Source organism: Lonchura striata, chromosome 6, assembly GCF_046129695.1.
Source record: "Lonchura striata isolate bLonStr1 chromosome 6, bLonStr1.mat, whole genome shotgun sequence".
NCBI lineage: Eukaryota > Metazoa > Chordata > Aves > Passeriformes > Estrildidae > Lonchura > Lonchura striata.
This window is the reverse complement of record NC_134608.1, coordinates 48,098,431-48,126,095: the sequence shown is the minus strand read 5'-3', so window position 1 is coordinate 48,126,095 and position 27,665 is coordinate 48,098,431. Positions and strand designations below refer to the sequence as shown.

Here is a 27,665-nt window from a genome sequence, read left to right as displayed (position 1 = left end):
GGGACCTTGATTTCAGAAGGGCAAAGTCATTATTCTGTAAAGGTTAGAAAATTCTTCCCCTTCTTTAGTTCACCTACCTTCTCCCAGAATGGGAAAGCTTTTCCTCTTTTTGCTTAATAAAATTGTTATTGTCCTATGACCTATTTTAACTGAAATTGTAATATCAGCACTCAATCCCCTGGCTGTGGCTACCCAGATCTTTGCTTTACAGAGAACAACTTGCTTTCATTTGACTGAGGTTTACCTAGCACAGATTGCATTACAATGCCTCTGACAGCGCAGAGTTGCAGGGTCTTTTTTTTGGGTAGAAAATCCTCTTGGATTGGGAAGCGACGCAAAGGTTGCAGTGTCCATCCTGGTGCTGTCAGATGGTGGTGGGCCACACTGCCCTCTCTATTTACACATCTCTACTGACAGGAATTGTGCTGCCCATGTGGGACCTTGGGACCGTAGTTCATACACACTTTGTCCTCAGAAATGTGATACCAATCTATTGCACAAAGAATGCAAAAGAACTGCACTGATTGCACTGATTTTTTTTTTCTTTAAAGAAGAAAGTGTTCCCTCAATGTGATAGATACTGAACATGACTTTTGCTCAGCCTGCAAATAGCAAATTACTTAATCATCAACTATTTAAGTACCTGTTTGTTTTGTCATGAAGTGAAACTTGTGAGCAAGATCGTATTACACGTGAAGTGGCTTCTTGCATCCTTAAATATTAATCCTCAAGTAAAAACAAATTAAAGATACTCCCAAGGTCACTTTAGTAAGTCTGAGCTGATGCATCCCACTCTCTCGTATCCCACATTAAATGTTCTTTGCCTTGTCTTTGTGCCAACACCAACATTTCTGTAGCCTCTGAATGATCTTGGCAGAAGGATGGGGATGGGGATGTAAGCTGTGGCAGAAGGATGGGGATGGGGATGTAAGCTGGAAGGGAGCCGGTCCTGGGGGGCACAGGAGCCATTAACAGCCACTAGCAGCAGGAACAGGGCTAGAAAGTACAGCGAGCCCTGCAAGGGAGAGGGATTGCTAAGCACCTGTGGTCTTAAGCTGGAGATGATGGGAAGCGTTAAGAGGGCAACTGTGAAATGAGAGAAGTCCCTGAAACGGAAAAAAAAAAGAGCAACATGGGGTGGTGGAGATTCAGGGTGGAGGAGAACGAGTGGAAGGCCGCAGGGGACTGTGCAAGAAATAGGGATGTGAAAGGAAGGGCAGGAGCAGGAGCGGCAGGCGGGGAGCCACAGAAGGGAAAGGAGGAGAGGCCGGGGCTGGGGTGTGCGGGTACGGGCAGGGGGAGGTGTGCGGAGCGGGGAGCCGGGCCGGGCCGGGCCCGGGAGCGAGCGAGGGCTGCAGGGCGCGCTGCTCCCGCCCGGCGCGGCGCGGGGAGCGGGCAGCGACGGGCGCGGTCCCGTCCCGGGCGCCCGGCCCGGGGCTCGCACCCACCGGGCGCTGCCGGCGGGAGCCCCCGGGGAGCAGCGGGCGCTGGGCCGGGGACCCCGCGCTGCCCGAGGCGCCGCCGCTGCCCCGGGGCACGGAGCGGAGCGGCCCCGGCGCTCCCGGGGCGCGGCGCAGCCCCGCCGCCGCTCGCTGCGGCCGCCCCCGGGGAGGGGCCGCCGCACGGCGCGGCCGCCGCCGGCCGCGAAGGGCGCCCGCCCGGGAGGCGGAGGCGCCGCTGACGCCGCCGTAGCCGGGGCCGAGCGAGGCGCTCGCCCCGCCGGCAGCGGGCCCGGGGCCGCCCGCTCCCATCGGCGCCGCCCGCCCGGGCGGGCCCGGGGCCGCCCCCTCCTCGTCCCCGCAGCGCATTCGCCGCGGGGGCCCCGCTGCCGTGACGTGAGCGCCGCCTAAAAAGCGGCCCGGCAGCGGGCAGGGCAGCGGGCTGGGCAGCGGCCACAGCGACAGCGGCCACGGCAGCAGCGCCCCGCCGCCGACATGGTGTCCCCCGTCACCGTGGTGAGTGCGGGCCGCGCGGCGGGCGGGGCGGCGGGGCCCGCGCCCCTTCCCACAGCTCCCGGCGCTGGCCCCGCTCCCGGCCGGTGCCTCCCACCCGCTCCCGGCGCTGGCCCCGCTCCCGGCCGGTGCCTCCCACCCGCTCCCGGCGCTGTCCCCGCTCCCGGCCGGTGCCTCCCACCCGCTCCCGGCGCTGGCCCCGCTCCCGGCCGGTGCCTCCCACCCGCTCCCGGCGCTGTCCCCCAGCGCGGCGGGCGCTCCTCTCCTCCCGCCACCCCCGATCCCCGCGATGCTCACCCCGGCCTCCCCCGGCAGCTGTTGCTCCAGCGGTGCGCCTGCCCGGGCGGCTCTCCGCTGCGTCCTCCTCTTGTCGTGTGTGTTTTTAAAAACAACCACGGTACGTCTGCTCTACGTGCGCTGCATCTGCTCAGAGCGGAGCTGCCCCAGCTGCCCCGGGCTCGCGTCGCGGCAGTGCCCGGCAGCATCCTCCTGTCCCCGCGGCCTCCCTTGCCCTCGCTGGCACCTCTGCCACGCCATCCGGAGGTGCTTTGCTGTCCGGGTCCTGGTTTGGGCTCAGGCGTGTGTTGACCCCGTGTGGGGCAGACCTTACCGTGGGTTGGGTGACCTGAGACCTGGTCTCGTCTGCAAGTCAGTCTGGCACTTCCATCACTTAACGACACGATTGGGATTGGTGTCACCTGCCTGTCTCATGGGGTGTCACGATGCTTAATTAACGTAACCAGCAATAAGGCAGCAACTCGCTGCTGTTATTCTCAGTAGGTGATGTGTGCAGTAGAACTCTTGGATTGATGGAACCAAGCTGGTAACTGAAGGAGCTGTGGCTTGTGCCAGCAATACGAGGAGCTGCCCCTGCAGGTGAACAGGGGCTGGCTGTTTCAATGCTGAAAGAGCTGCCAGAACAGCAGAGAAGCTGCACTGTTAGACATGCTGCTTTGCATGTTCCCCTTTCTAGAAAGTGAGGGATTTGTTGGAATACCCCAGCAGACTTAACACATGCTGTAAGGATAACTGTTGCTGGGAAAGTTTCCTGGTGCTTTGCTGCAGTGCTGGAGACCTACTGCTGGTATCCTTGTTCCCTGTGGATCCGTTCTCTTCTTGTTTTGAAATACTTTGGTTAAGGGCCAGGCTATTGCATACTCTCTGGCAGGTAGAAATCTTGTCCTGATCTTAACTCACAAAGCTGGCGTTCAAAACTTTTAAATTGCTTTGCCAGTTCTGCACTGCAGGCTGTATTGTCTGACAGTGTGGATGACTTTTCCCCCGGTTATCAACATGTACCTGGTAAGTTCATCAGCAGCCTGGGGATGACTTTTATCTCTAGAGACAGAGGGAAGTAGCTTGGAAATTATAACTTTCTAGTGCCAAACTTTTTTGGGGTGGTTTTCCAAAATAGTTAAAAAAGGTGTGGTATCTTTGTACTTCCATGCCATAAACTAAATTTGTCCTTCAGTAATGCTTTTGGTTATAATGAGTTGTGTATGTGTATCTTGGAAGTAAAAATCTCATGTTGGGAAAGTACTGGAATGGCTCAGAAACTGACAGGATTTGTTTCACAGTTTGCAGAAGGCAGTACTTGGTTGTTGTGATAGTGCATCTGGGGCGGTCTTACAGAGTGTTATTTCAACTGAGTTTTGAGGCAGATTACTAAAACACAAGTACGTGCTGGGAAGGGTGTACAGAGCTCAGACCGGAAGACTTTAGGAAGGTAAACTGGGGGGGAAAATGAAAAAAAACCTTATTTTCTCACTTGCACTTTTGACATGTTACAAAGCACATTTTTGCTCTGGCTGTATCCCTGACATGTGAACAGTTTACTTCTCCAAAGGCAACTAATGCAGGTGGAAGCTATGGGGAGGTGGAGGGATGATAAAACCAGGAGCTTTGACCAGAGCTGCAGCAATTATTTGCCGTTGCTGTGGAGGTTAGAGGGGAGGACGACTGATTTTCACACAGCTCACAAAGAGAAGTGCTGCAAGCCTTCAGTGTTCTGAGGAGCAATTTTTTGCACCTCTCTGTCACTGGTTATCATGTCAGTGTTGCTCTGAAGGAGGTGCTGCTCCGTGCTGGCTGTCCCATGGCCCAGAAGGGTGGCTGGAATCGGCGTCACACAGCAGCCTGTGCTGCCCAGGAGCGTGGTGTGGCCCTTGCACAGCTGAGGGTGAGGAGCAGGATAGTTCTACAGCTGGTGGGCTTCCTTCAGCAAGTCTCTTGCTGAAGGGAAGGGCAGTGACCATTGGTCTGTCCACAGCTGGGTGCTCACCTTGGGGCCCAGCCCTTATCTCTGTGCTGTACTGCCTTTGCTCTGGGTCTTTGGAGCTGGCATGGATATCACTGCCATGACATGATGGGGAAATTCTCCGTAGGGGCAGCACCTGAGGCATAATCACATTAGCCAGAGGAATTGATTTGTCTGTAGTGTATGTCCTCTCTCAGCACACTGCAGCATCAGCCTCAGTGGGGAGAACACCAGAAGAAAACGTGAGAGTGACAGGATTTTTCTTGCCATGCTCAAAATGATGGCCTTTGTACAGTACTGCAGCACGTGGCTCTGGATGCTTACACACAACCTGCTCTCCTGTGTCTGCCACTCTTTCCTTCCTTAGGACACTTTTAACAAGAGTTAAAACCAATGAGCTCTAAGTCTGCTGTACATCTGATAGTGGGAGGGAACCACACAAGGAGGCATGGTCCATGGAGAGGATCAAGCCAGGACTGCTTGTTTGTACTGGCTGCCAGGTGTGCATCATTGCCTGGAGGGCTTGGAATGTCCACCCAGTGCACACAGAGAGACCACAGCATTGTGCAGAGCTCATCAGGCTGTGGTCTCTGATGCTGCACAAATCATATGTGCTGAGCCGGGGGAGCATGCCCACAAATAAACAAGTCTGGTGCCAAAGTACCTTTTAACATATTGTGCTAGGTCCTCAGTTGGGATAAAGCTCTGGAGCCCTGCTGATGTTAGAGTCTAGACTTGCATGGTGCTGGGCTGTGGCAGGGAAGATGCATTTGTCTGCCATCCTGTTCCATCTGGTGAGTGATGCTCACTCTGGTTGGAAGTCACCTTGGAGGAAAGCTTCACTGCTTACTCTGCTGGCAAGCAGGAGTGTCCTGCTTCAAAATTTTTATTCTTTATACTGCTCTGATTAAGAGCTGTTTTTTCTGCATAAAGACATGTTGGCTGAGAGCCTGCAGTTAAAGCACAGTATTGATAAATAGCACATTTGCTTCATGGATACATGAGATTTCATTCCATTTTTGTTCAGTCATCACTGGTCCCACCTTAATAAAAGAGCACTCATTAGTGATTTTTGTCCAGCTCCCCCCACACCCAACACTGTTGTCTAAGTGGTTTTTAGTGTGAGTTTGTGGGATATAGCTCTTGCCCTAAGGACCTTTCTGCCCAGCAGGCACCATGACTGTAGGAGCCACAGGTGTGGGAGATGAGCCCGGAGACATGCAGTCATTCTGACATTTACATAAGGCTCAGTGCTCAAAGGGACCCTATTTTGTCCCTAAAGTTAGGACTAAACTTAGAGTAGGGCTTCACAGCACTTTGAGGAAAACAGGGCATGGGAAATACAGATATTAATTGGCTGAGGGTACATCTCTTTGCGGGGGGGTTATAGATGATATCAGTGTGTCTTTTAGAACTAGGGGCTCTCATCCCTACAACATTCCCTCCACACCTAACTTGTACTCAACCCAGCACAGCCCTATCTTCAGGAGACAGGTGAAACACTCTGTGGAACAGATTATTGCCCAGAATCCATGTCTTAACAATCCCCATCCCTTCCCTTTTCTCCTCTGGTATGTTTGCATCTTTAAACAGAGATAGCTGGGTTGGGAAAGGGTATGTTGTTTTGACTACATGAAGGAAGTGGAGCCCTCAGCCCTGTCCTTTCAGGGTGGGAAGTAGCAGCACCCTCCTGAGAGCAGCCCTTGTCAGCCCTCAGGAAAGATGCAGGATATCACCGGGACAGAGTATAAAAGTGATTTGCAAGAACTGGGCAAAGTACCTGAAAGGTACAGTCTCAAAAGATATTCACCAGCAAGAAATATGGAATAGGGCTGGAGGACTGGGTGGGTATCATCTGTGTTTCTGAACAGGGGCCAAACCACACTGATCCAGATGGGTATGGAAACCTGATGTAAATCATGTTGCTTAGATACTCTGCACTGTGGGCAATTGTAGCAGTTAGTAGGTTGAAGCATAGCTTTAAAGGTTTATTATTAGGAAGGGTGCTCTGTAATCCTCAAACTTCTGCTGAAAACAAGAAAGCCAGATCACACCGGAACTATTTCAGCCTTTGCTTCTTACAGAGAGGATGTATTGTTTCTGCACTAATGAATGAAATGTTAGCAACCATCTAAGTTAGAAGTAACTCTTATACTTAATTTTGCTTATTCTCTGTTTCTGTGCAACATGGATGCTTTCATTGTAATTCCCCCCATTACTTAAATGCATCATAAATTGGGATTTTATTATGTAGGAGGCTTGTAGACATGCACATTTTTATACCGCATAGACAATTATAGAAATATGGCACTACTATAAAAACCAAGCCAATGTAAATGAAAGATAGAAAATATTTCTAAGCATCTGAGCTCACTGAAGGAAGGGAGGGAATCATCACCTTAGCAAAGCTTAGCTGGATCTTAGTAATATTTATGTCAGTCCCACCTTTTGGAAGAAGCCTAAAAACTTTGGTCCTGTTGAGGAAAAAGCGGTGCTGATTTATGCCAGCTAAAGCCCAGGCATAGTGTTACATGCCACGATTTATTTTTTCAGACTGAACTCGTGCATTCTTGTTGTGACATTGACATTCTTTGCTGTAGCTGTTGCTAGGGGAGGGTGGGCTAGGGGAGCCTGCAAAGTGCAGGCTTCTCTCACACTCTTCCCAGTGCCAAGGGAGGGAGCATTAAGCAGGCAGTGCTGATCACTGCTGCAGGCAGTGCTGTGGATTAAAGACTTCATTAACCCAAGTGTATCACTCGAGGCACATATGTTTGTTGTTCAAAGTGTGCTTTGAGCATTAAGATTGTGGGTGCAGCTCAGAAGTCTGTACTTACACATAATTTCTCTGAAAGGAAAGAGATGCATTTCTTCCCTTCTCTTCTCCTGTCCAAGTATGTCTATCCAAAATACACTGTGTGCAGCAAAGAGCCAAAGTTATCTTCTCTGTGGGTAACTTCATAGTGCTGAGGAAATAATAACTCCAGTGAAATTAGACTCTTAGAAAAAGCTGGCATCAAGAACCCATCTTCTGCTAGCATGTGGAAACTCTTGAACAGCAAAAAGACTATTAATTACATAACTCACTTCCCTCCTGGAGGCCCAAGTGGTTATTATATCACCACTTAGTTTTTCTACTGTCCTTCATGTCACACAATGCCCAGTATACTTGTCATTACAATAGAGATGTAGATTTTGCTTACTGCAACATACACAAATTTAGGGTGATGGTTATTCCTTCTTCTAGCCCACTTGTGCCCTTCCTATATCCATTTCTTATACTGCCATGATCTAAATAGCATTTCAGCTAATGACAGGCTTCTGTGTGACAAATGTGTCTGTCTAGACCATCCCTCCAAATAATGCTGGAAGTGAACAAGTATCCAGGTGACAGTGCAGGAAACTGTGTCTAGGTGTTTACACACCACCAGAGCTGAAAAGCAGTAGATGGGCTGGGCAAAAGCTTTCCTGAGGATTTCAGGTGTGCTGGGCTGGGAAGGATTTCAGATACCAGCAGGGCCCAGGGTCTCACACTGCAGCCTCTGCAGTTTCTCTCTCTTATTTCTCAAGAAATGTAACTTGTGTCTCTTGTGTTAAGTCAGTGTTGCAAGGCTGACTCTTGTATTGCAAATCTGCCTGTTAGTGAGGATAGTGGCTCTTTTGATTCACCTTCCTGCAATCCTATGGAAATGCCTTGTTTCTACCAGCAGCCTAGTCTTCTCCCAAAAACTAATTCCTGTAGATTCTGAAAGACACATTCTTGCCAAAACTGAGAAATATGAGACGACCCTTGTTACTGAATTGGCCTTGAGACTTTTGTCAAATTTGAATGAATGGTAAAGTTTCATGTTTTCCTTCTCACCAGATACCAGCTTTGGAGGCAGATATGGCATCAGGCAGTAAATTTCCTGTTCATATCAAAATGAGTGCCTTTCTGCTGGTTGCAAGTAGCCTCTGACTGAATCATTGCTTGAGACTGAGGGAAGTTTGACTTTAAGCCAGCTGCTCATTTTTCAGCACATTCTAGGCACACTAGACAGATCCTCAGATTTACATGTTACCCATGGCTTCAGCAGAACTGGGCTGAGGCCATGGGTTATCTACTGTATCCCTATTTGCCTGTGTCTTTGATTTTGTTAAAGTATGGATAGCAGTGCTGACTTGCTCTCCATGGCAGGGGGAACTAAGCAAATTTTGTGGCTTTTCCCTGCAACCCTGATACAAAAAGGAGTGTGATGACAAGGTTACCACTTAAATGATGTTTTAATTGAAGTTTCCACTTTGCTTGGTTGCATCTCTGGATTTGCACCCTCAATATAAAGGGCATAATCCTGGTAAACAGCTGCACACTTGTTTGTGAGTGTGGTCTGCATTTGTTTATGCAGCTGGATTACAGCAGGGGTTTTGCAAATAAAAGCCTTGGTGTATCAGTGCAGGTCCTGGGAGTGTGTGGGTTAGTGTTTGTGCAGGTTAGTGTTTGCACCTGCCCACTCCACATCTGTTGAGACTGGCTGGGAAGATCCAATTTATCTTCAGGTAAGTTGTGTCTGATACTGACTTAACCAGATCACAGCATCTTGACACAAGAGTAGATATTGGAAATAAAATCTGTGGCTCTGCTATCATTGTTTGACTTTAACACTCTCCTGCCTCTTAAGCATATTGATCCCATGATAACATTGAGGAGGGCTGCAGCAGCATCTCTCTAAATACACATCTTGGGATTCATTGCTATTTTTCCCTTCTGATTTTCTTTAATGTCAGTATTCCACAAGCTTTCAACCTGCAGGATATGATACACAGGTAGAGTAAAGCTTTTCATTCAGCTTCCTAATAGGCATAAGACAAGCTGAGGAGTCCCTCCTGGGCTTCTCAGCAGAGCCCTATTTGGTATTATTGCAGCCCCTTGTGAGGATTCATACAGCAGAAGTCTCTTGTGCAGAGCGCCAGCTTTCCCAGACTGGCAGCTGCCTTCCCCTCCTGTTTCAGTTCTTCCTTCCTGTTCCTTTTGCAAAAGCCTCACCTCTGCCAAGCTTGCACCAGTCTGCTGTGTGAGCCAGAATTGCCTTTTGAATGCCTGGGGCGGTTTCACCCTTGGCATGTCTTTGGCAATGGCTGGTAGGGCTGTACAGCCTGTTGTGAGCCACCTACCTTCTGGGCTGCACTACTGCCTCTTTAGCTCTTCCTGCAGAGGGCTGTCACAGCACCAGTGCCTGCAATGCCCTTCCTTTAGACCCACGTTATTCCCCACAGATTGTAGGTAAAATGACATTGCTCTGCTGAAGAGGTTGCTTCTGGATGGAAGGGCCTCCCCTCACAAATCCCAATCCCTGGTGGCAAAGCAGCATGGGCCAGGGTAGAGCTTTGCCAAGTGCCCATTTTCCCTGAGTACACATCCTTCCTTCCGTGCATCCCCGCTGCCACAGCAAAATGACAGAGTGGCTGGGGCCCTCCAGCAAGCACATACATGTTGCAGTGGGTTGTGGGGTGCAAAAATTATTAGAGAGGGATTTCAGCCCTGGGAACAAAGCACCCTCTCTGCAGATCCCTCTCTGCTATTACCTGGAGATTCAGCCTGCCCTTGGTGCTGACAAGGAAAGAACTGACAGCTCTTCCTGGGGTACTTTGTTTTGGGTCTGCACCAGAGGCTGGAGAGAGGCTCCTGTTTTGCCACACAGCTCTGGGGGCAGGTGTCAGTGGGTGACACTTGTCTGTAGCAATGGGCCCTGCAAGTGGGGTGCTGCTTTTTCCTGTGGCTCTGGGACTTGTAGTTTACATGTTGTGCTTGCCTAAAACTGCTTCTTTCTGGGTAACAGAGGTCTGAACTCCCTGTCACAGAGAAGTGTGATACAAATAATGATAAGTCTTCTGAGAACAAGTGCTTGTAGTCTGGAAGCCCTCCCCAGGATAAGCTGGGGAGACTGTTCTATAAGCAGAAGAAATTTTTTATCTGGCTTCTAGTGTGACAGGCCAAATAATTGCCCCTTCCCATCCTGAGAGGAATTGCCTGGGACAGGTACCAACAGTGCATTTCAGGGTGCTGGCTCCTGAATTCCCTGTGGCTCCAGAGCCTCCTCCTGATGTCCAGAGTAGCAGTGGGATATGGCCCCACCTGACCTCATTCAAGAGGAAGGGTATGTGCCCTTGCTGGGGCAGCGCTGCATCTGTGATGAACAAAATGAAAGGACAGACCCATTGTGGTTCAGGTTTTTAAGCATCTGCAAGGGGTTCTTTTGTGAGAGTTACAGCAAAGGAAATGTTTGGAGAGGCTTGCTTTCTGCTACACAAAAAAGAAGATCTGGAATCCCAGGGGGGGAAGGCAATCCTTGCTCTGAGATAAGATGCTTTCAGGCAAATCCTATATTTTTGCTTTCATTTCTGAGAGCCATTGAACTATCCTGAAAGCACTAGTCTATGACAGCCCCTGCAGGCTTGAAGAGGCTTTTGAATTCTTGACTAGTTTAGTATTGTTAGTGCTTGGCAGTGGCACATTATTGACCATGATCTCCAAAACTGCTGACAGCTATAGCATTGCTACAGATGTGGAGTCAATCATTACTACTGCAGGTTAAGAAGTTTTTAAGATTGCCCTGCTTGTGGTCTTGTGCCAGTCTGGTAGACAGGACATATGATTGGTAATCGAAAAAAAAACCAAAATCACCCCCCAAAAACAAACTCTAGCAAAAATACGTACTTCCAGGCTGAGTCTTCAGGGTTAAATGTATTTGTCTGTAATTTTTATGAGTTAACATCGGCTAAAGAAAGGCTTCACCTTCCCTGCAGTCCCAGAAAGCCAAGGGCAGGTACCCAATGACTTTGTATGGTATTGGTGGGTATAGCAGTACCTGACTTTGCCTGGCCTGGTAGCAATAGGGCTAACTATTGCTAACTAGGAAAGTCCCAGAGACACTGTCGTGTACCTCATTAGCCAATCTAACAGAATTTCATCTTCTATTCAGTACGGGAGATAACTTTTATGGATACTGTAATTTCCTTAACTGCTGGAGGGAACACTGTGGTCTGTTGTCTCAAGGTAGCTTTGGGCAGTGTCACGGTTTAAAAGGCAAGAAGTAGGAGTGGGCTCCTCTTGCAATTGTGGCACAAGCAGTGCTCTGAGTGGTGGGATGATTTCCTTAGCTCCAGAACCTCCTCCATCTACTTTAGGCTCCTAAGGCACTGTTCCCTCACATTTCTAGAACCTCCTACAAGGAGTCTTGAGGGCAAGACTCCAGTTTCCTTTGTGACTTTTATACATACTGGCTGTCTGCAGATGCATGTTTTTTATCTCACGGGTGTAGCAGCAAAGAGCTGCCATGTCCAAGTGCTCCCAGGTCACAGTGGCTGCTGAGGCAGCCTGGCCTGTCAGCAGCCCTGTGAGCGTGGTCAGTGCGGCTGCTCAGCACGCAGCGTGTTTCACATTCTTCTTCCTTAAGCACCTGCTGACAAGATGGGGCTGCAGTTTTACTTACGCTGCAGAAGTGGTGTCTGCCACAGCACAGGAGCCTCTGGATGAGTGCTCCCCAGCTCTCCCGGCACAAACCAGCCCATTTTTGCTGCCCAGCTGGGTGGCCGTGCTGTGCCCACGGTGCCCGGGCGTGCTGCCTCGCTGCGGGGGCTCGAGCTGCCATTCCACCTGGGAGAGCCTGGCACAGGCAAACATTGCCCTGCTGCCAGGCATCTGCAGGGAACCTCTGCTGCAAGCTGCCTCCCTTCTCTGCACATCTGAGGGGCAGTCACTCATCTGGAAGCACCCTGGTGCTGACAGGTTTTCATCCCCTCTATGGTTAATCTGGAGATTCGCTTGAGTGTTAATGTGACTGCAAGTTGGGTAGCACTTTGACTTGGTGGTGAAAATAAGTTTTGTTGTGGTTCTTTTTCCTGCATGCAGCTGTGTCTGTAGCAGCCCAGCCATGCATGGGGGCTCTTGTTAGATGCCAGTTTGATTGATCTTAACCCACTGCCTGCTCCTCTGTGCCTCCACCAAAGGACTACTTTTCTGGTGCCAAGAATTTGTGAAGCAATATATCTGAGTTCACCACCCAAGAACTGTGAGGGCCTGTGCCAATTTTTTAATTGCATTTTTCTGGCAAATATCCCCAGCTTGGTCTTAAGAAGAAAAAGTCAAGTATTTCTAGCTCTCAACCCTGTGTTGGTCTGCTGTGAAGCAAAGCTTGGAAGTACAGCTGGACCTTACTTTGCTTAACTGAGGTGGGGAAGAGGGTACTGAGACTGCTGGGGTAGAGGGGGGAATGATGGAAGCCAAGAAATCAGTCCTATTTTGCAGGAATTTAAGAGACCCTGGGGATGGAAGAGCTGCCTTGGACATTCATGTGTCTGAGCTGGGAGGATGATCTTTTTGCAGGCTGGAAGTGTTCAGGCAGAGTCCTGTTACTTTTGGCTTGTGCTGAACAACAGAGGCTCCTGTTAGACAAATCCATGATTTTTTGACCCCTTGAAAACAGGTCTGACTGAACAGCTGAGCATGAGCTGAATTTCACTGCATTACCCTTGTGGGAGAAACAGAGGCCCTGGAAGTGCCAGAAGCTGCAATAAAGTTGTGGCAAAACTCATTGCATGGCATAAGCATGGTGAAGACAGGATTATCAGCATGCAGCTTCTCCCACATGCAAAACACGTACCATCTTCTGGGTGATTTATTTGCTATTTCACAAATCTGTTTTAGATGCAGCCTCTACAGTCTTGTCTCCACTTGAGGGGAGGAGGGTTTATCTATCACCCTGAATTTCCTGCAGCATGTGGAGCCTGTTCAGGAGCCATCTGCCTTGGATGCTTGGCCCTTGGCATCTCCAACACAAACATAAAGCCTCCTATTAATTGCAAAGATATGTTGCACCAACACAGTATTTCAGGCAGGTTGACTGGCCGATTCAGTAACTCTTCAGCACCCTCCATAACAAGCACTTACTCTCAGAATTTTATTCAGGAGCAACCTGGGACATGTACAAGCCAGTACCTTCCTTGACAAATGGCAGCAGGCAATTGGTTGTCCCCTAGGAGCATGTTTGTTCCTGCAGGAGAGCAGACCTTGAGAGCTTTGCAGAGAGCCACATATTCTGGGCAGTGGGCTTGCAGTGGCAGCAAACATGGCAACAAAGCCAAATAAACATTTTTTGGCACACAACTGGGGGTGGGAGCTATTATCACAGTAGGGGAGAGCCAAGGCAGGATCCACAATACTGGATGCCAAAAGCCAAGAGGAGCAGCTCAGACACAAAATGGTACAAGGCTGATGGGAGGGCTGGGTGGAGGACAACAGCCCAGCTTTTTTTGGCCAGTGCACACAATTGTGCTCAAGTGTTGCTCAGTGGAATGGCTGGGGTATTATTTTTACAGCACTTTTCCTGGAAAGCTGCACTTTGCAGCCTAGTGGGTGTGAGCCATATCCCCACAGCAGGCTGGCACTCAGCTGGTGTCTGTATACTCATTTTCATTGCAGGCTGATTTAGTGGGCTTTGCAGAGAGAAGAGCATTAGTGGATATTCCACATTGTTTTCGGGGACCAGTGCAAGGTTTAAGAACAATGAACTCTGGCCAACTCTGTGTAACAAGCTTCTGATATTCTTCTGTACCTCAGGAGCAAGATATCTCCTTCCCTGTGGCAGCTAGATTTGCTTTCCCACTTGTGAAATAGATACAGACAAATGGCTCCAAAATGTTAAAGAAAATCGAGGCACTGTCTTATGAGTGTAACTGTTCCTCTATGGATGGGGCTTATTCTGGAGTAGAGGAGCCAGGTGTAAATTTTTGGCTTGGTTATGTGCCTGCAGCAGTCAGAACAGGCTATGTACAGCAGTATGTCAAACTGGAGCAGAATGAGTACAGACAAAGCAAGAAGGGATCCTGTAAATCTGTGAACAACTAGAGAGGTGAATAGCCAAGCCCCAAGCCTCTAGAAAGCTGCAAGTGCCAGTACCATGTCCTGTTTGGAGATCACAGAATGGTTGGGATTGCAAGGGACCTCTGGAGATTATCTGGCACAAAGTCTCTTGGTGAGAGCCAAGACACAACTTCCTCCTAGTCTGCCCAAGTCTTGGAGGGCTTCACTGGATTTGGTTGGATACAGATAACTCAATAAATAATATTTCTACTGTAATTCCTCAAATACAGAGCTAGTGGCTTTATAGCAGTGTAAACTAGTTCTTAAAGACTCTGAGTAACTTAGTAGCCATAGCAGTTGAGAAAAAGCCCAGAATTATGCTCGGTTTAGAAATTAAAATGTTGGAAGTACTACCTTGTTTTTGCATTCAAGATATTTTCTGTACTACATTTCAGCATGGAGTAAATTAGCAGTGGAGGAGAAAAGATTTGAGGAGAAAAATGCAATAGAATTTGTAACAAAATGGCAAAGCCCAGCTTAAAGCCATGACAATCACACACATTAGCAAAAAAGGTCTTGTCACCTCCATCAAGTGCTTTCTTTTCCAGCCCCATGGTGCAGCTCCATCTCACATTCTGTCTCTGAGACACAGGGACAAAGGAGATGGGTGGTTTAATCCAATTTATCCACACAGACAAGAAATAATGTTCCCCTTCTCTGGTACAGTAAGTCCCATTATGGATTATATGCTTGGCTTTCCTCAGGCCACAGCTTCCAGTCATGTTGGTACATGGTTTTCCAATACCAGTCTTGGCTTGTCCTTCAGGTGGCAAATTGCCCCATCACCCCTTTACAAGCCTCAGCTATGTGGCCAAATAGAGGATGATCCTCCCTCACCCTCTGATTGTCTCAGTTTTTCTTGGAGAACTTTTCCAAAGTATTTCCAGTGCCACTCATGGGGCCCTCATCTTGGTCAGAGCCATAAAAGGGGCTCCAGTGAGCTGCAGCATTCTGTGATGGGCAAGGGCATGCTTGTAAATAACTCATCTGAAGTATACTTGGAGAAGAAATGTTAAGAAATAAAGTGTCAATGATGAGAAGCCTGTAGCCCTTCTAAAAGTATGAGATCATTCTTATATGAGAGTGCTGTAACTCTTATGCATAAAAAATTCCTCAATTATTATTAGGATGGAAATAATACAAACCATTATTCTAAAATAAAGCTGTCTGGGCTTGCAAAATTTACATTCAAATAGTGAGAAATGGTAATTTTAAGCTTACCAAGCAAACATAATTATTTTGCACAAGTTTTTATCTTAGCTTCAGTAAGGCAAGGTTCCTGGGGAAATGACAAGTGTAATTAAAACCTGTCTCATCATGTGTGCACACAGGGGAGGGCAAGCTGTGATGGTAATTGTAACTGCTCCTAGCAGGTGTTTTTCTGTTAATATGAAGTATTAAATAAAACCTACCATATTTACTAACCCAAATATTCTCCTGTATGCTTCTGTGCACTCTTTCCCCTACAATATTTGATAGCTCCCAGGCAACCCCAGTACTGCGAGGAGCCTACATGGGTTTTTATGACTTTTAATTCAAGTTCATTTGCTATGTGCTGCCAGAATTTTCCCAGGGAATGCAGACAAGGAGTGGTAAATGGTGATTAATTTAGACAGCCTAAGTAGAGGACTCATGATGGCTCCCCATGTAATACAAGAAAGTTAACAGCTCTGATGTCCTTTTGTTAGGGAATTGTGTAGCCTGGTTGTTTAATGGAGTGTTTAAAAATTGTGTTGGCAATAGCCTATGAATAATGTATGATGATATACCTTACTGCCAAGAAACTGCTGATATGCTGGGGAAATTTCCATCAGATGTGAGAAAAATTTTGAAGGCACTGTCTTCTTGGGATGCCCTTTATTTATAGCCTCACTGCTTCAGAGATTGCCTTCCCTTTTTAGATACTGCATGTGAAGATGCCCTCCACTGCCTCTGCTTCTGTCTTCCTACTCCACTTGACTCCATTTGTTTGTGCCCATAAAAGATCCTGATTTTTTACAAGATTAGGCTTTATCACCTGGGCACTGTAAGCATGGAATATTTCCTGTGCAATCTTCACCTGTTCTAGGTATCTGCATGAAGGCATCCTGCATCAAAGGAAGATGGACACTGGTCATGACAATGTCCCATGATGCAGGAAGCAAAAAAAGAGTCAAGTTATTTGGAAAAAAAAACAAAAACAAAGACAAATTTGATTTCACAGTGTGAAATCAATTTGTATGCCTCCGAATTTTCCCCTATGTCCTCCTCCAGGGCAGGAGGCCTCTTGTGCTTTGGGCATGAGTTGTGGGAAGTCATTGTGGTATGTAGGAAATAAATCTTGCTTGAGCAAAGAAATTATAAGATTGAGGGTGAGCCCCTGCTTGCAGGTGAGCTCAGGGGGTTACACTGCCTTAGGAAGAGGAAACAGGCCTCCTGTAAGACTCTGGGACATAGCTCAGGCAGGCATGGAAGCAGTTACAGTCCTTTCCCTTGCTCCTTGTTTTGGCCCTCAGCTCTTCTCCAGCAGAAAATAAAATCATAGCTTTGTTTCTCACATGGAGTTTTGCCCACCTGCCCTGAAATGCAGAAATGTGGCAGGAGGGCAGGTGAACACAATGTGTACCACTGTGCAGAGTGGTCTCAGCACAGTGTTTGTCAAGAGCAGACCCAGCTTGTGGAGCCTGTAGCTCTGTGCCCTGCTGTGGTTTTGTTATGAGTAGCCAAGTGCTCGTGCTGCATTTTTGTGTCTGTATTTACACAATAGAGCCCTGAGTCAAAACATTTCCTGCATTATGGTACTGTATTATTAGTATATTGCTAGAACAAAGCCACACGAGGTTGATGTTAGAATGAGTCAGCAGAGGAAGTGACATCCTCACCTGGGAGGTTGATGTGTTGGGTTTTGACGTTCGTGATGCCAGCAGCAAGCTCCAGGCATGAGGCTACGGGGCAGAGGAAAGAATGGGTTGGGAGAGAGGTTGTATCCTCAGGGTGATCTGCAACTGGCTAAGCAGGAGGATTTGTGAAAATGGGAGAGAAGATTTGTGCTTTTACTGGCTTGTTTGCTGCTGGGATATATCTGGGCATGCAGTATTTTCACAGTTCCTGGAAAGGTGTATAAAAGGATGTTCTGGTGTGATTTTATGATGATTGTATCCCCATTCATTTGTTTAGACCAGAAATAAGTTTTGCACCTTTAAGATTAGCCTAAACACAAGATAGGTGACAAGGAGCACCAGAGGAGTTTGACTAATGACCTGAATATTTTCAGTGGAACAAATAAAGAGAAAAGTTTCTAAAACTTCCTTGAAATCCATCACTCAAAGCCCATCCTGCCAACTGAGAAGTGTATTCAGCAGAGAGAGTCACAAAGGTCCAGGCAGAGGGTCGTGGTCAAGTTCAGCCAGCATTTCTGGGGTAGGAGCACTGTCAGCTGACAGTATATGGAAGAGCAACTTTCAAAGGGAAGGAGCCAGTTCTGTTATGAAGTTTATTCCACTGATGTTTCTGATGATCCTATTAACTTGTTTTTTAACATTTGTTTTCTTTAGGTGAAGAGTGAAGGCCCCAAACTGGTCCCCTTCTTTAAAGCCACTTGTGTCTACTTTGTCCTTTGGCTGCCAACTTCCAGCCCCTCCTGGTTCAGTGCCCTCATTAAATGTCTACCCATCTTTTGCCTGTGGGTCTTCCTTCTGGCTCATGGGATTAACTTCCTAGTGTCACACCGGAGTGCCAGCCGCATCCTAGCAGGACTCATATTCTCAGCAGTGGGAGATGCCTTTCTCATCTGGCAAGAGCAGGGCTACTTCATTCATGGTGAGTATACAGTCAGTCCTAAAGGCATGCCACAGTGCCCAGCTGTTACCCTCTTTATTTAGTAATGAGTTGCTGGCCCGCATGTTTTGTTTATTCATGTACAGCTTAAGCCCCAGGCGCTGGGAAGCACTCATCCCTTGACTAAAATCCCTCATGGTTTGAGGAAGTACATTGTGGATGAGTCCTTCTCTTGAGGTTAGAGAGGTAATTGGGTCAGGTTAGGTTTCCTGGCATGTGTCACAGCATCTGGGCTGGCTGTAGTTGAGAAGGTGGCATGCCAGAATACCTGGGGAAGAGAAGGAAACGCTCGTGGCACTCATCAGTTCCCATGAAGCTGTGGAAAGCGTTTACCTCCTATCTCTCTGCAGGGATATCTGTCAGCCCTTTGCTATGAAGACTGGGGATGGGACATATTGTGCACAGCTCCTTGGTAGAGAGGACATTTATGTTTTGATAGACAAGCCCATAGCCTGGGGGAGGCATTAAGTGGATGATAAAAACCAAAGCAGCATCAATCTTGTCCTACATGCAGGTTCATCAGTGTGAATCATGCAGCCTGTTGTACAAGACATGTCTGTTTTGCAAACTTTTAAATGATGGTCAAGGACAAACCTTACCACAGTGGTCTTCTCTACAGAAAAATCCACATCTCTCAGAGCGCAATGAGCTTGGTTTATTTTGCTAGTTTGCAGACTGGAACATAATGATTCAGACTAATCATTTAAAGTCATGTTGAACCTGCCTGCAGCAAGTCTCTCCTTGGCCTTGGACTGTCAAAAGAAATCAGCAGCAGTTGAGTTCTTCACTGAAATGACTGGTGGGGTTTCTGAAGTTAATTTAAGCAACACAGGCATTGCACATAACACCTGCCATTAACTGGCTGCTGTAACTGTCCCTCTGGAAAATGTGATGAGGGAACTTTCCTGACTTGTGCTGTTGTCAGCTCTGAAAGTCAAAGGCTTATTTTTTCCCCTCTCTCATGAGGTTAGTATTTAGTTTTATTCTGGGATTTCCACAAGCTCTTTCTTTACCAGAAGGAAGTGTGTGCAGTGCCAGATATGAAAGGCCAAATGCTCTGAATCTGATTTTAATCCTGCTTCTCAAGGGCTTATCCCCATCCCATTAAAAGTTGGGGTATATATTTCAGATATAAGCAGATAAAGTGCACTGCTCCACTTCATCCTTCACATTGCCTGCAAAATGTATTTTCTCCTATTTAAAACTCAACAGGTTGCTGTTGCTGACAACTGACAATATTTTTGACATCATCAGTTGTGGGAATTTGAAATTTGAAGAGAAAAGAGGAAAGACTGGATGAAAATGTACATTCTGTTCAATTTCTGCAAGTTTTGGAGTGAAAAGGGTTGGAAACTGGCCTCATTTGAAAAGCTTTTGAGACAATGAGTTTATAAAAGGACATTTGTTCATTACTTTATAGGGAAGCGAGAGCCTGGGAACCTACTCCTGGCATGCTTGACTTTTTTTCATTTTTGCTGTTTCAGTCCACTAATAACACATTATTTTCTGACTACTGTCTTACTGCATGTAGAAGATATTTTACAGTGTTAATATCTTAATATCCACCTCCTTTGATAGCAGGCACTTACAAACAATTTATGCATTTGGTGAAGAAGACAGGGACTAGCAAAAAGGCCTTATTGCCAGCCTGACGAAACCCAGAGGAAGAAAGTGGGAGAAAAGGGCTTATCTCCCTGATGTGGTTGAGAGGACCAAGCTAAAGGCTAAGAAATACAAGAGAAGTGCACCCCCTCCCCTGTGCAGCCATCACAGATTTCCCCAGTTCCTGGCTTGATTTGTGGGTGTTGAATGAGTAAACCTGGGAGCTGACTCCCTTGTTTGTGACCAGTATCACCACATATCACAAAACTCCTTCTGCCTTTCCAGGCTCTTTGCCTGCCGCACCCTGTCCTCTCCTCATCCTCCCTGCCAGATGCATGCATGAAGGACATCACATTCTTCAGTTCCCTGTTGCAGAATGCTCCATATAATGACAGTGAAGGAAAGACCATTGCTCACTGCTGGGACAACATATACTTCTTCTCCTTAGCACATTCCTGGGCTCTAACCTTTCTTACATTATAACCCTGTAACAAGCTCTTGTCCTAAATCCCTTCTCAGTTCCTTCAGTGTTCTGTCCATGAGGTAAAACATCAGCTTCTCATTGTCCTCTGTGCTTCTCTTCTTTCCCCTTCACGCTGTCCATTTAACTCTAGCCTCACCCTGCAAAACAGATCCCACCAGCCTCCTCTCTCTTGTGGATTTTCTTCTCATCCCACCACAGCTGAGCTCTCAGTGGGTGTCTGATCTGGTCTTCTCCACAGTCAGGGAGATGCTTCCACTTCTTCCTTGACTGCCTCAACAAGAGTAGTAGGATGAAGTAACGTGTGCCAGCTGCAGGTTTTGTGACTGCCTTTACACATGCTAAATGTGAACAAGTGTCCTGCTGGAGGACTCAGCTTCCCAGATCCTTTTCTCCATTTCATGCTTTAGAGTTGCATGAAAACTTCCAGCTCCTCTAATAACCCTACCAAGATAAAGTAGGAGAGCCTGCAGCTGCACCATGTGTGGGTCTGGGAACCAGAAGACCCAAGAAGCTGGGCTCTGTTTGTGCCCCATTATCTACAGTTGTCATTGACAGCTTGGAGACAGCAGCTGTACCAACATGTTGGGACATATTTTTGTCAAATGGATTAGTGAGAAGTTAATAACAGGGGCAGCACCTTCCAACACCCACATCTGGCATTTCTCAGTGGTGCTGCACTTCAAAGGGAAGCTGGCATTTTATTTTCTCTGACTGATTCCTGGTAAGGTTCATCTGAATCTTGCAAATAGCCATAAAATTGTTGGCAGATCACATTGGTGCAGTCTCTGAAATATGCCAGCTGCTTCTTTCCAGTTTAGATTTCTCCCAGCTCTGGGCAGAGATGGAGAAGCAGTTAGATTTAGTCCTCAAGTGCCTTTGGGTTTGTGGCTAAATATGGGCAAGCTTTGTGTCAGGGTTCAGAGGGATTGGTCTTTTGTCAGGTTTTGTTCCTACACTGCTGTGGTTCCAGTCTTCCTTGTTCCACATGTGACCTATGAGCAAAACACTATGGATAGTTAGAGGGGGTGGTCTTTGGTCTGCCTTGTTCTCAACCTTCCACCCAAAGTAGGGGAAGAGGAGGTACCTGAAAAACAAGATCAATTAACTCTCCAGCAGCTTAGTTCCACCCAGCTTCTTAGCAGAAAGGCTTTTGTCACAGCAGAGCTGTACTTTCCTGCAGCTGTATTTTGTGCGGGGGTTTTTATTTAGGTTGGAGGCTTGGTGCTATCTCCCACGTACAGATTTTTGTAATAAAATGGTCTGTATGGTTATCACTGGCAGTGTTAGTGGTAGGTAACACTGGAAGAAATGTTTTCTTCTGCTGCTGACTGCCAGTCACTGATGAGAGGTCACACTTTCTGTGTCGATGCCTCTCTCCAGGTCTGCTGATGTTCGCCATCACACACATCCTGTACTCTTCAGCCTTTGGCATGAAGCCTTTGGACCTCAAAGCCGGCTTGCTGATGGGCGTCGTTTCCAGTTCCTGCTATGCCTTCCTGTACTCCTACCTCTCGGGTCCGTTCACCTACCTGGTGGCCGTCTACATCGCCCTGATCGGCTTCATGGGCTGGCGGGCGGTGGCGGGCGTGCAGCTCTGCAACGACCTGTGGACGTGGACCAAGCTGTCGGCCTGCGTGGGCGCCATGCTCTTCATGGTGTCGGACCTCACCATCGCGCTCAACAAGTTCTGCTTCCCCGTGCCCTACTCGCGCTTCATCATCATGGCCACCTACTACGCGGCCCAAATGCTGATTGCGCTGTCGGCTGTGGAGACCAGGGACGAAGAGGACTTCAGGAAGAGGAGCTAGGTGGAATGCCAATAGTCTGTGAACACATGGGTTATATCTCAGGTGCTGTAGCTGCATTCACCCCTGAGAGAGATCTCCATTTCTCTAGGCACACTGGTGATGTTGATTTTGCTTCTTTGAAGCATTACCTTTGGGAATTACATTATTTTCGTTGGCTTTCTCTGAATACAGCTTACTTCAGTGTGGAGTCCACATCAGAAAGCTTAGACTGTCCCTGCAGTAGTTACTCATTCAACTTTTCCTCCTTGGAAGTGCTGTACTACTGCATTTGACTTGTTAGTCTTGAAATTAATGCTGAATGTCTGGGAAGAGGAGGGCTGGTGGAAAGGAGGTTTGGCCATACACTGTGCTAAAAGGCCTGCTCTCAACTGTAGGCAGACAGGCACAGATCTCTGCTGAAGTCATAGGTAAAAATTAATTTAACTGATGTTTGTCTCTTTGTATGCATTACAGAATGCAAACTGGAGCTATTTCTCTACTGAAAGGAAGCTTGGAGGGAGAATAAAACAGCATATCCAGCTGGGAGCTGAGCTCTGGAGTCAATGGCAGCGTGTGGGGCAGTGGAACCCAGCTGAACCAGCATAAAAGCAGAACCCCAAGCTGAGGACACAGAGGGAGGAGCTGGCAGTGCTGTGTGCTTTGATTGCAGTGCTCACTGCTCCAGGACAGGTCTCTAGGTGCAGGTCAGCATTGCTGCCTGTGGCAGAACTGTAAAGAGCAGGAATTTGGTGGGTTTTCAGGGACATCTTGGTGTTCTCCCTCTCCGTGTGCACGAAGTTACATAGTGCCTGCAGCCACCAGTGAGATGGAATGGGCACATGAGGAACTTTGATTTTTAAAGCAGAACTTACTAACTGTCTTACTTGGTGTATGTTCTAATTATCCTTACTATGGCAGACAGGCATCTAATCTTTATGCTTTTTTTCTCCAGTGTTCTAACAAGTAATATACCCATGTACCCATTAAGTTTTAGTAGCACTTTCAGTAGTACTTTTAGTACTGCTGCCTACAGTATCTTAAACCTTTGTGTGAACATTTCCTGTGATCAAGGCTCTGATTTTGGATGTAGATTGCCACGTTTTTCCAGCTGGTGGAAAACAATCCTCTTTGCACCACTTCTCTTTTTTTGTCAGAAAGCCCCTTTTCAGCAGAGCTTCTGTCTTTTGTGTTCAACACGCCAGCCACTTCCTTCTCAAACTCACATGCACTCACATAGAACCCTGCTAGCTTTTTCCTTTTGTTGAGAGGTGCTGTGTGGGGCTCCTGTTCCTCTCCAGCCTCACCTGGTGTGCCTGGCAGGGAATAGGCATTGCCTCCCCACGACTTCTCCATCAGTGCAAATGCAGCCAGTATTACAGAAATCTGGGTTAGCCATCCTGACCCCGTGGGGGCATCTGCTGCTTTTCAGACAGGGATCAGAGAGGTCAGCTGCATTATGGAGAGGGAAAGCACTGTAGGTAGCACAGCCCCTGTAATCCCTTCCCTTTAATGCTGTTATGTAATACTGTCAGTATTCATTCACTGGCACATGGGGGCCTGCCTGGAGTAAACAGCCAAGGGAATTTAGAGCCATACACCATTTTCATTCATCAGCATTGCTTATCTCCTGGCCACAGATTGAACCCTGCAGTGTAGCTCTCTGCAGATGTCACCTGCTGTTACTCAGCTTGGCTGTTTGCAAATCTCCTCCTGCAATGAAATGACCCAGCTGAGGGGAAGTCTAAGCATTTGAGGTGAACCCCACCATCCTCCCAGCATGTGAGCAAACAGCACACTGCAGTCTTTGAATCCCAGCTCCTTGGCATGGGTCAGCACACTCAGTCCTTAGCTGGCAGTTCTTCAGAGGAGCTCCCCACATCCTGAGCTTCCCTTTGCTTTGAGGGAAATGCTTGTGTGATAAAGTAAGCTTTATTTAAAAGTCCTGAGTTTTGATTCTCTTTTTTTCCTTCTCTAGAAACAAGTAGTCTTGAACTGCCTGAAAATAGCTGAGTTACATTTCTGTGTGCTTTTTCTTCTTACTATCCTGCTGTACCATCAGCCACTGGATACCTGCAGAAAAGAGTCTTGATGTGTTATTAGGAGGCCTCTCCTCTCCACTGGCCATCAGAGGTGCAGTTTCTGGTGGCAGCGGTCTCTGGGTGGGACAGCAAAACCTGTGGAGCCCAAGTGGGCTGTTGTTCCCTTGCTGTCCTGGGACAGGTCACCTGGAATGATCTGGCTGGAACACATTGGCCAGTCACACTGGCTCCATCCTGCTGCTGCAACAGCTTCAGCCTTCCTGGGAACATGAGGCAGAGCCCTCAAGCATACAAAGAAGAGTCCTGGTTGGCTTGGATGCTTGCTGGCAAAGGCTCTTAATCTTCAAAATCTCTCTCTAGCTCTGCATTCCTCTTTTTAATCCATATTACTTGAATGAGACCATTTTCCTGGAGGCTTTTTCCTGCTGGGAAGAGACCAGCTGCTGTGGACTATGATCTGACACAATTTTGAGATGCCTAAATCCTGAGAACCACTAAGCAGTTGCTGGCAGTCTGTTAAATAACTTTTCCTGGGATTAAAACTGCTCCCTCAACCCCAGCGAGGGCAATCTTCACTTTGAAATAGAGCAAAAAATGGAGTGCTGTTCATCTGTGACAAAAGGTGTTACTGTCTGTGGGGCTGGCTTTGTGGACCCTCCTGTTGCCTCTTTGCCCTGTAAAATTGAGGTTAAATCCATTCTTCTCCTTTTCAGTAGTACGGTTCTTGAGAAGCACCCAGTCTTTGGCCCAGGAAAGTTACAGAGGCACTAAAGCCTTCCAAGTGCTGTAGTGTTCCTGGCCCCAGCAGCAGCAGCTCCTTTTGTTGCTAAGCACAGAGGCTTTCTTTTCACACTACTGTATCCAAATATCCTTCTGCAAACCCTGTCTATGGTCACTTGAGCTTACACACGTGGTTTGGTTACTTTCTATAGTTATCACCCTCTTGGAGGTCCTTTGGCTCTTTAATTGGACAAAAAAGATGCAGCACGTTTACTTCAGCTTCTTTCTGTAGGCAGATCCTCCTTGCACAGAATTCCCAGGGTCAGTCAGAGAAGCAGTGCTAATTGCACCTTGTTTTTAAGTGCTAGTAATGCTGTATGGGTGATGGTCATGTAGAAATGGCAGCTCAAGAAGAACAAAGCCAGAGGATTTTAACTTTAAGCTTTACTCTTATTCTGTGCTGGATACCTGGTTTCTTATTCCTCCATATTGAGGCATCTGTAAGACTGATTGTTTTAAGGATTACTCTTACATGGCTTTTGAGTAGATTGCTTGAAGGTTTCATGTTGTCATCAGTGGAGGCGATTTATATATTTTTACACAAGTTTTTAAAGTTCCCAGGATGAGCTTGGCAGTTTTTAGTGGCTCTTCAAAGTTTTCCAGTCCTGTAGTTTGATACTAACACCTGCATTTTCATCTTGCTGTTGTGGTATTTTTGGGAGCTGTTGTGGAAGAAGCAGATCAAAGCAAACAGCAACTACAGAGCTCGGTGGCAGATGCCTCTTTCTCTTTGCTTGGTTTCTTAATACAGACAGGGTGTCTTTTAAGCAGAGGCATCATTACTGTGTTCTTGGAAGAGGATGGGAAGTTGCTGACTTCTCATGACAGAAATCCTCCTGGGTAGTTCTCCTGCCTTTTATCCATGCTCGCTTCTTTTGTGGCCTTGCGTGAGTCACTTAAATTTTCTGGTGGTGTATGAGGACCAGTGCAATGCCAAGTTATCCCAGAAGGGGACCAGGCCCTCACCCCATCCTAAAATGGGGATATTATCCCTTACCTACCTCACAAGGGTATCGTGAGGATTGATGCTCATATAGCACTTTGAAGATGTCAAGTGCTATGTAAGTCACAAGTATTATCCAACTTCAATGTTAAAATTGCTTTTAGGCATCTGCAGGGCTTTTCTTAAAACACAGAATGTGTCACTGCCTTTCCAATTTTCATCATATAGAAAAAAATTGCAAAATATTTATTCATGCTGGTTAACAGGATGGGCTCAGCTACACTTGAACTCTGTGGGAGGTTTAGCTTAAAAATCTGAACTCTCTAATTTCAGTTTTGCAAATGATGTTTAGTTCTTCTAAAAGCCTTGACCAAATTCTTAGATGTGAACCTTGCATCCAACTTTTGCAGTCTGGTCTTGTCCCTCAGTGTTAGCTGGAATAAATACAATCCAGCCAAAACAGAGTGCCTCACAGTCTGCTGTGGCTTTTGAAAAAGCTGGAACAGAAAATTAAATAATTCTGTTCAACCTTCAGTCTGCAGAAGGTCAGCTGAGTTTCATGAGACAACTTTCAAAGGGATGTTTAATTTCTCTGATTGTAAGTTTCACTGGCTTTAAAATCAGCAGAGAGAGAAAGCCTTGATAGAATCAATAAGGTCCTTCTTGAATTCCCTTTCTTTCATCCAAATGAAGGAAGCAGTGGGTTTTGTAGCAAAGGAAGTGCATGTACCACCAGTCCCATGGCCCAGAATAAAAGTTGATCTAGAAATACAGCTCTCAACCATCACCATGTTCTCAACTAGGATAAAAATGCCATTGTTCATTGCTATAAATCTGGGCCACAGCTAGAAACTACCTAGTTTTTGTAGCACTAGCTGCTGTACAAACACATATGAAGGCAAGGAATTACACACCAAGGAATGTGAGCTGTGTACATGTGAAATGGACCATTATTTTGAAGCAGCTGCAGTAAAATCTTAATATGAACTCAGAAGCAAACACAATGCAAATTTTTATGGTTTCTTTAAAATATTTGATGGATTTTCATTTTCTTAGTTTGAAGAAAAGTTTCTTAATGTTATTTTATTTTTGCTCTTACTGTAAAGAATAAAAATTCTAGACAGACAACAAAAGAAAAAAAGTGGCCAGTTGGCAGGAATGCCAAAACTTCTGTGGTCTGTATTGTTTCTGTGGTGACACTGTGCTGCTGTCGAGTGAGCTACTGGAGTGGTGTGATGGCTCAAAAGTGAGGCTGAAGCACAAGATGCACGTATTGAGCCACCAAGACTTCAGTGGTAGCATGACTGGGCCAGTTTGGATCAGTCAAAAGACAGAGCATAAGGAAATAAAAGACAACTTCCTGACAGAAGAAAAGCAAGGAACCAAAACCAGCCCATTGGGCGATGGTGCTGAATCACTACAAACATTTTTATCTGACCCTGCTTCTGCAGGTTCCTGCTGGACCAAGCCTTGCTCCTAATTCAGCTGGGGAGGCTTGCTCCAAGCCTATGGTGCTGGCAGGGTCAGGCCAGCAGAACCTGAAGCTTTGTTAAATATAACTCAAAAACCAGAAAGCAACAGCAAAAGCAAGACTCAAACCCTAAAACTACCAAAAAACCCCCCAAAAACCCCAACCAAAACAAAACAAAAATGCACCAAAAAAACCCCAAACCAAACCAACAACCAACCAACCAACAAAAAAAAGCCCCAAGGAAGAAGAAAGCAAATGCCACTGGGTAAGTGGCAGTTCTGCCTGACTGAGAATGCAGAGTGGCTGGTCTATCCTGAACACTAATGTCTATGTCTTGGACCCATGCGAGTCTCTTGCTCCAGCCCCTCTCCCACACATTCCAGGCAGAGTGCACTGAAAATGTGACTGAAGCAGCTGCTCTCCTCTGGGGAATCAAGCACTTTGCCATGTCTGAAAGTCTCTAGCACTTACTTTCTTTACTGTGATTGTAAAGGTCACCACATACAGTACAGCCACTTGATCTGGGATCTTTTCTTAACACATTTTTATGCTGATTTTACTATTCTTTGTTTGGAATGTTTTTTTTTTTCTCATTTCTTCTGTGTATAACAGCAATTAAAAATATTAATTTACTCAGTA

At 47.0% G+C, this 27,665-nt stretch overlaps 1 protein-coding gene and 1 long non-coding RNA gene across 3 annotated transcripts in view; one reads left to right on the top strand and one right to left on the bottom strand.

Moving 5' to 3' along the window:
• LOC116183757 (uncharacterized) overlaps window positions 1-2,592 on the bottom strand; it is a 26,350-nt gene extending 23,758 nt beyond the window's left edge. Inside the window, exon 1 of the long non-coding RNA XR_004148449.2 lies at window positions 2,250-2,592. This is a non-coding gene — a long non-coding RNA (uncharacterized LOC116183757). The remainder of the gene's footprint in view (window positions 1-2,249) is intronic.
• Window positions 1,789-27,665, top strand: TMEM86A (transmembrane protein 86A). Of its 2 annotated transcripts, XM_021525653.2 has the most exons (4): window positions 1,789-1,955; window positions 17,638-17,902; window positions 21,387-21,856; window positions 22,268-27,665. In XM_021525653.2, the coding sequence occupies exons 1-3, from the start codon at window positions 1,935-1,937 to the stop codon at window positions 21,812-21,814; spliced, it is 714 nt and encodes a 237-aa protein (XP_021381328.1). In that variant the 5' UTR covers window positions 1,789-1,934; the 3' UTR covers window positions 21,815-21,856; window positions 22,268-27,665. The 2 variants fall into 2 exon arrangements, with proteins under 2 accessions (XP_021381328.1, XP_021381327.1); XM_021525652.2 differs by having other exon boundaries at window positions 21,387-27,665.

Bases quoted from the DNA above. Each gene is read 5' to 3' on its own strand.
- TMEM86A (XM_021525653.2), top strand. From the start codon at position 1,935: ATGGTGTCCCCCGTCACCGTG. The intron at 1,956-17,637 runs GTGAGTGCGGGC...TGTTTTCTTTAG, and splicing joins TGGTGTCCCCCGTCACCGTG to GTGAAGAGTGAAGGCCCCAA. The intron at 17,903-21,386 runs GTGAGTATACAG...GCCTCTCTCCAG, and splicing joins GCAGGGCTACTTCATTCATG to GTCTGCTGATGTTCGCCATC.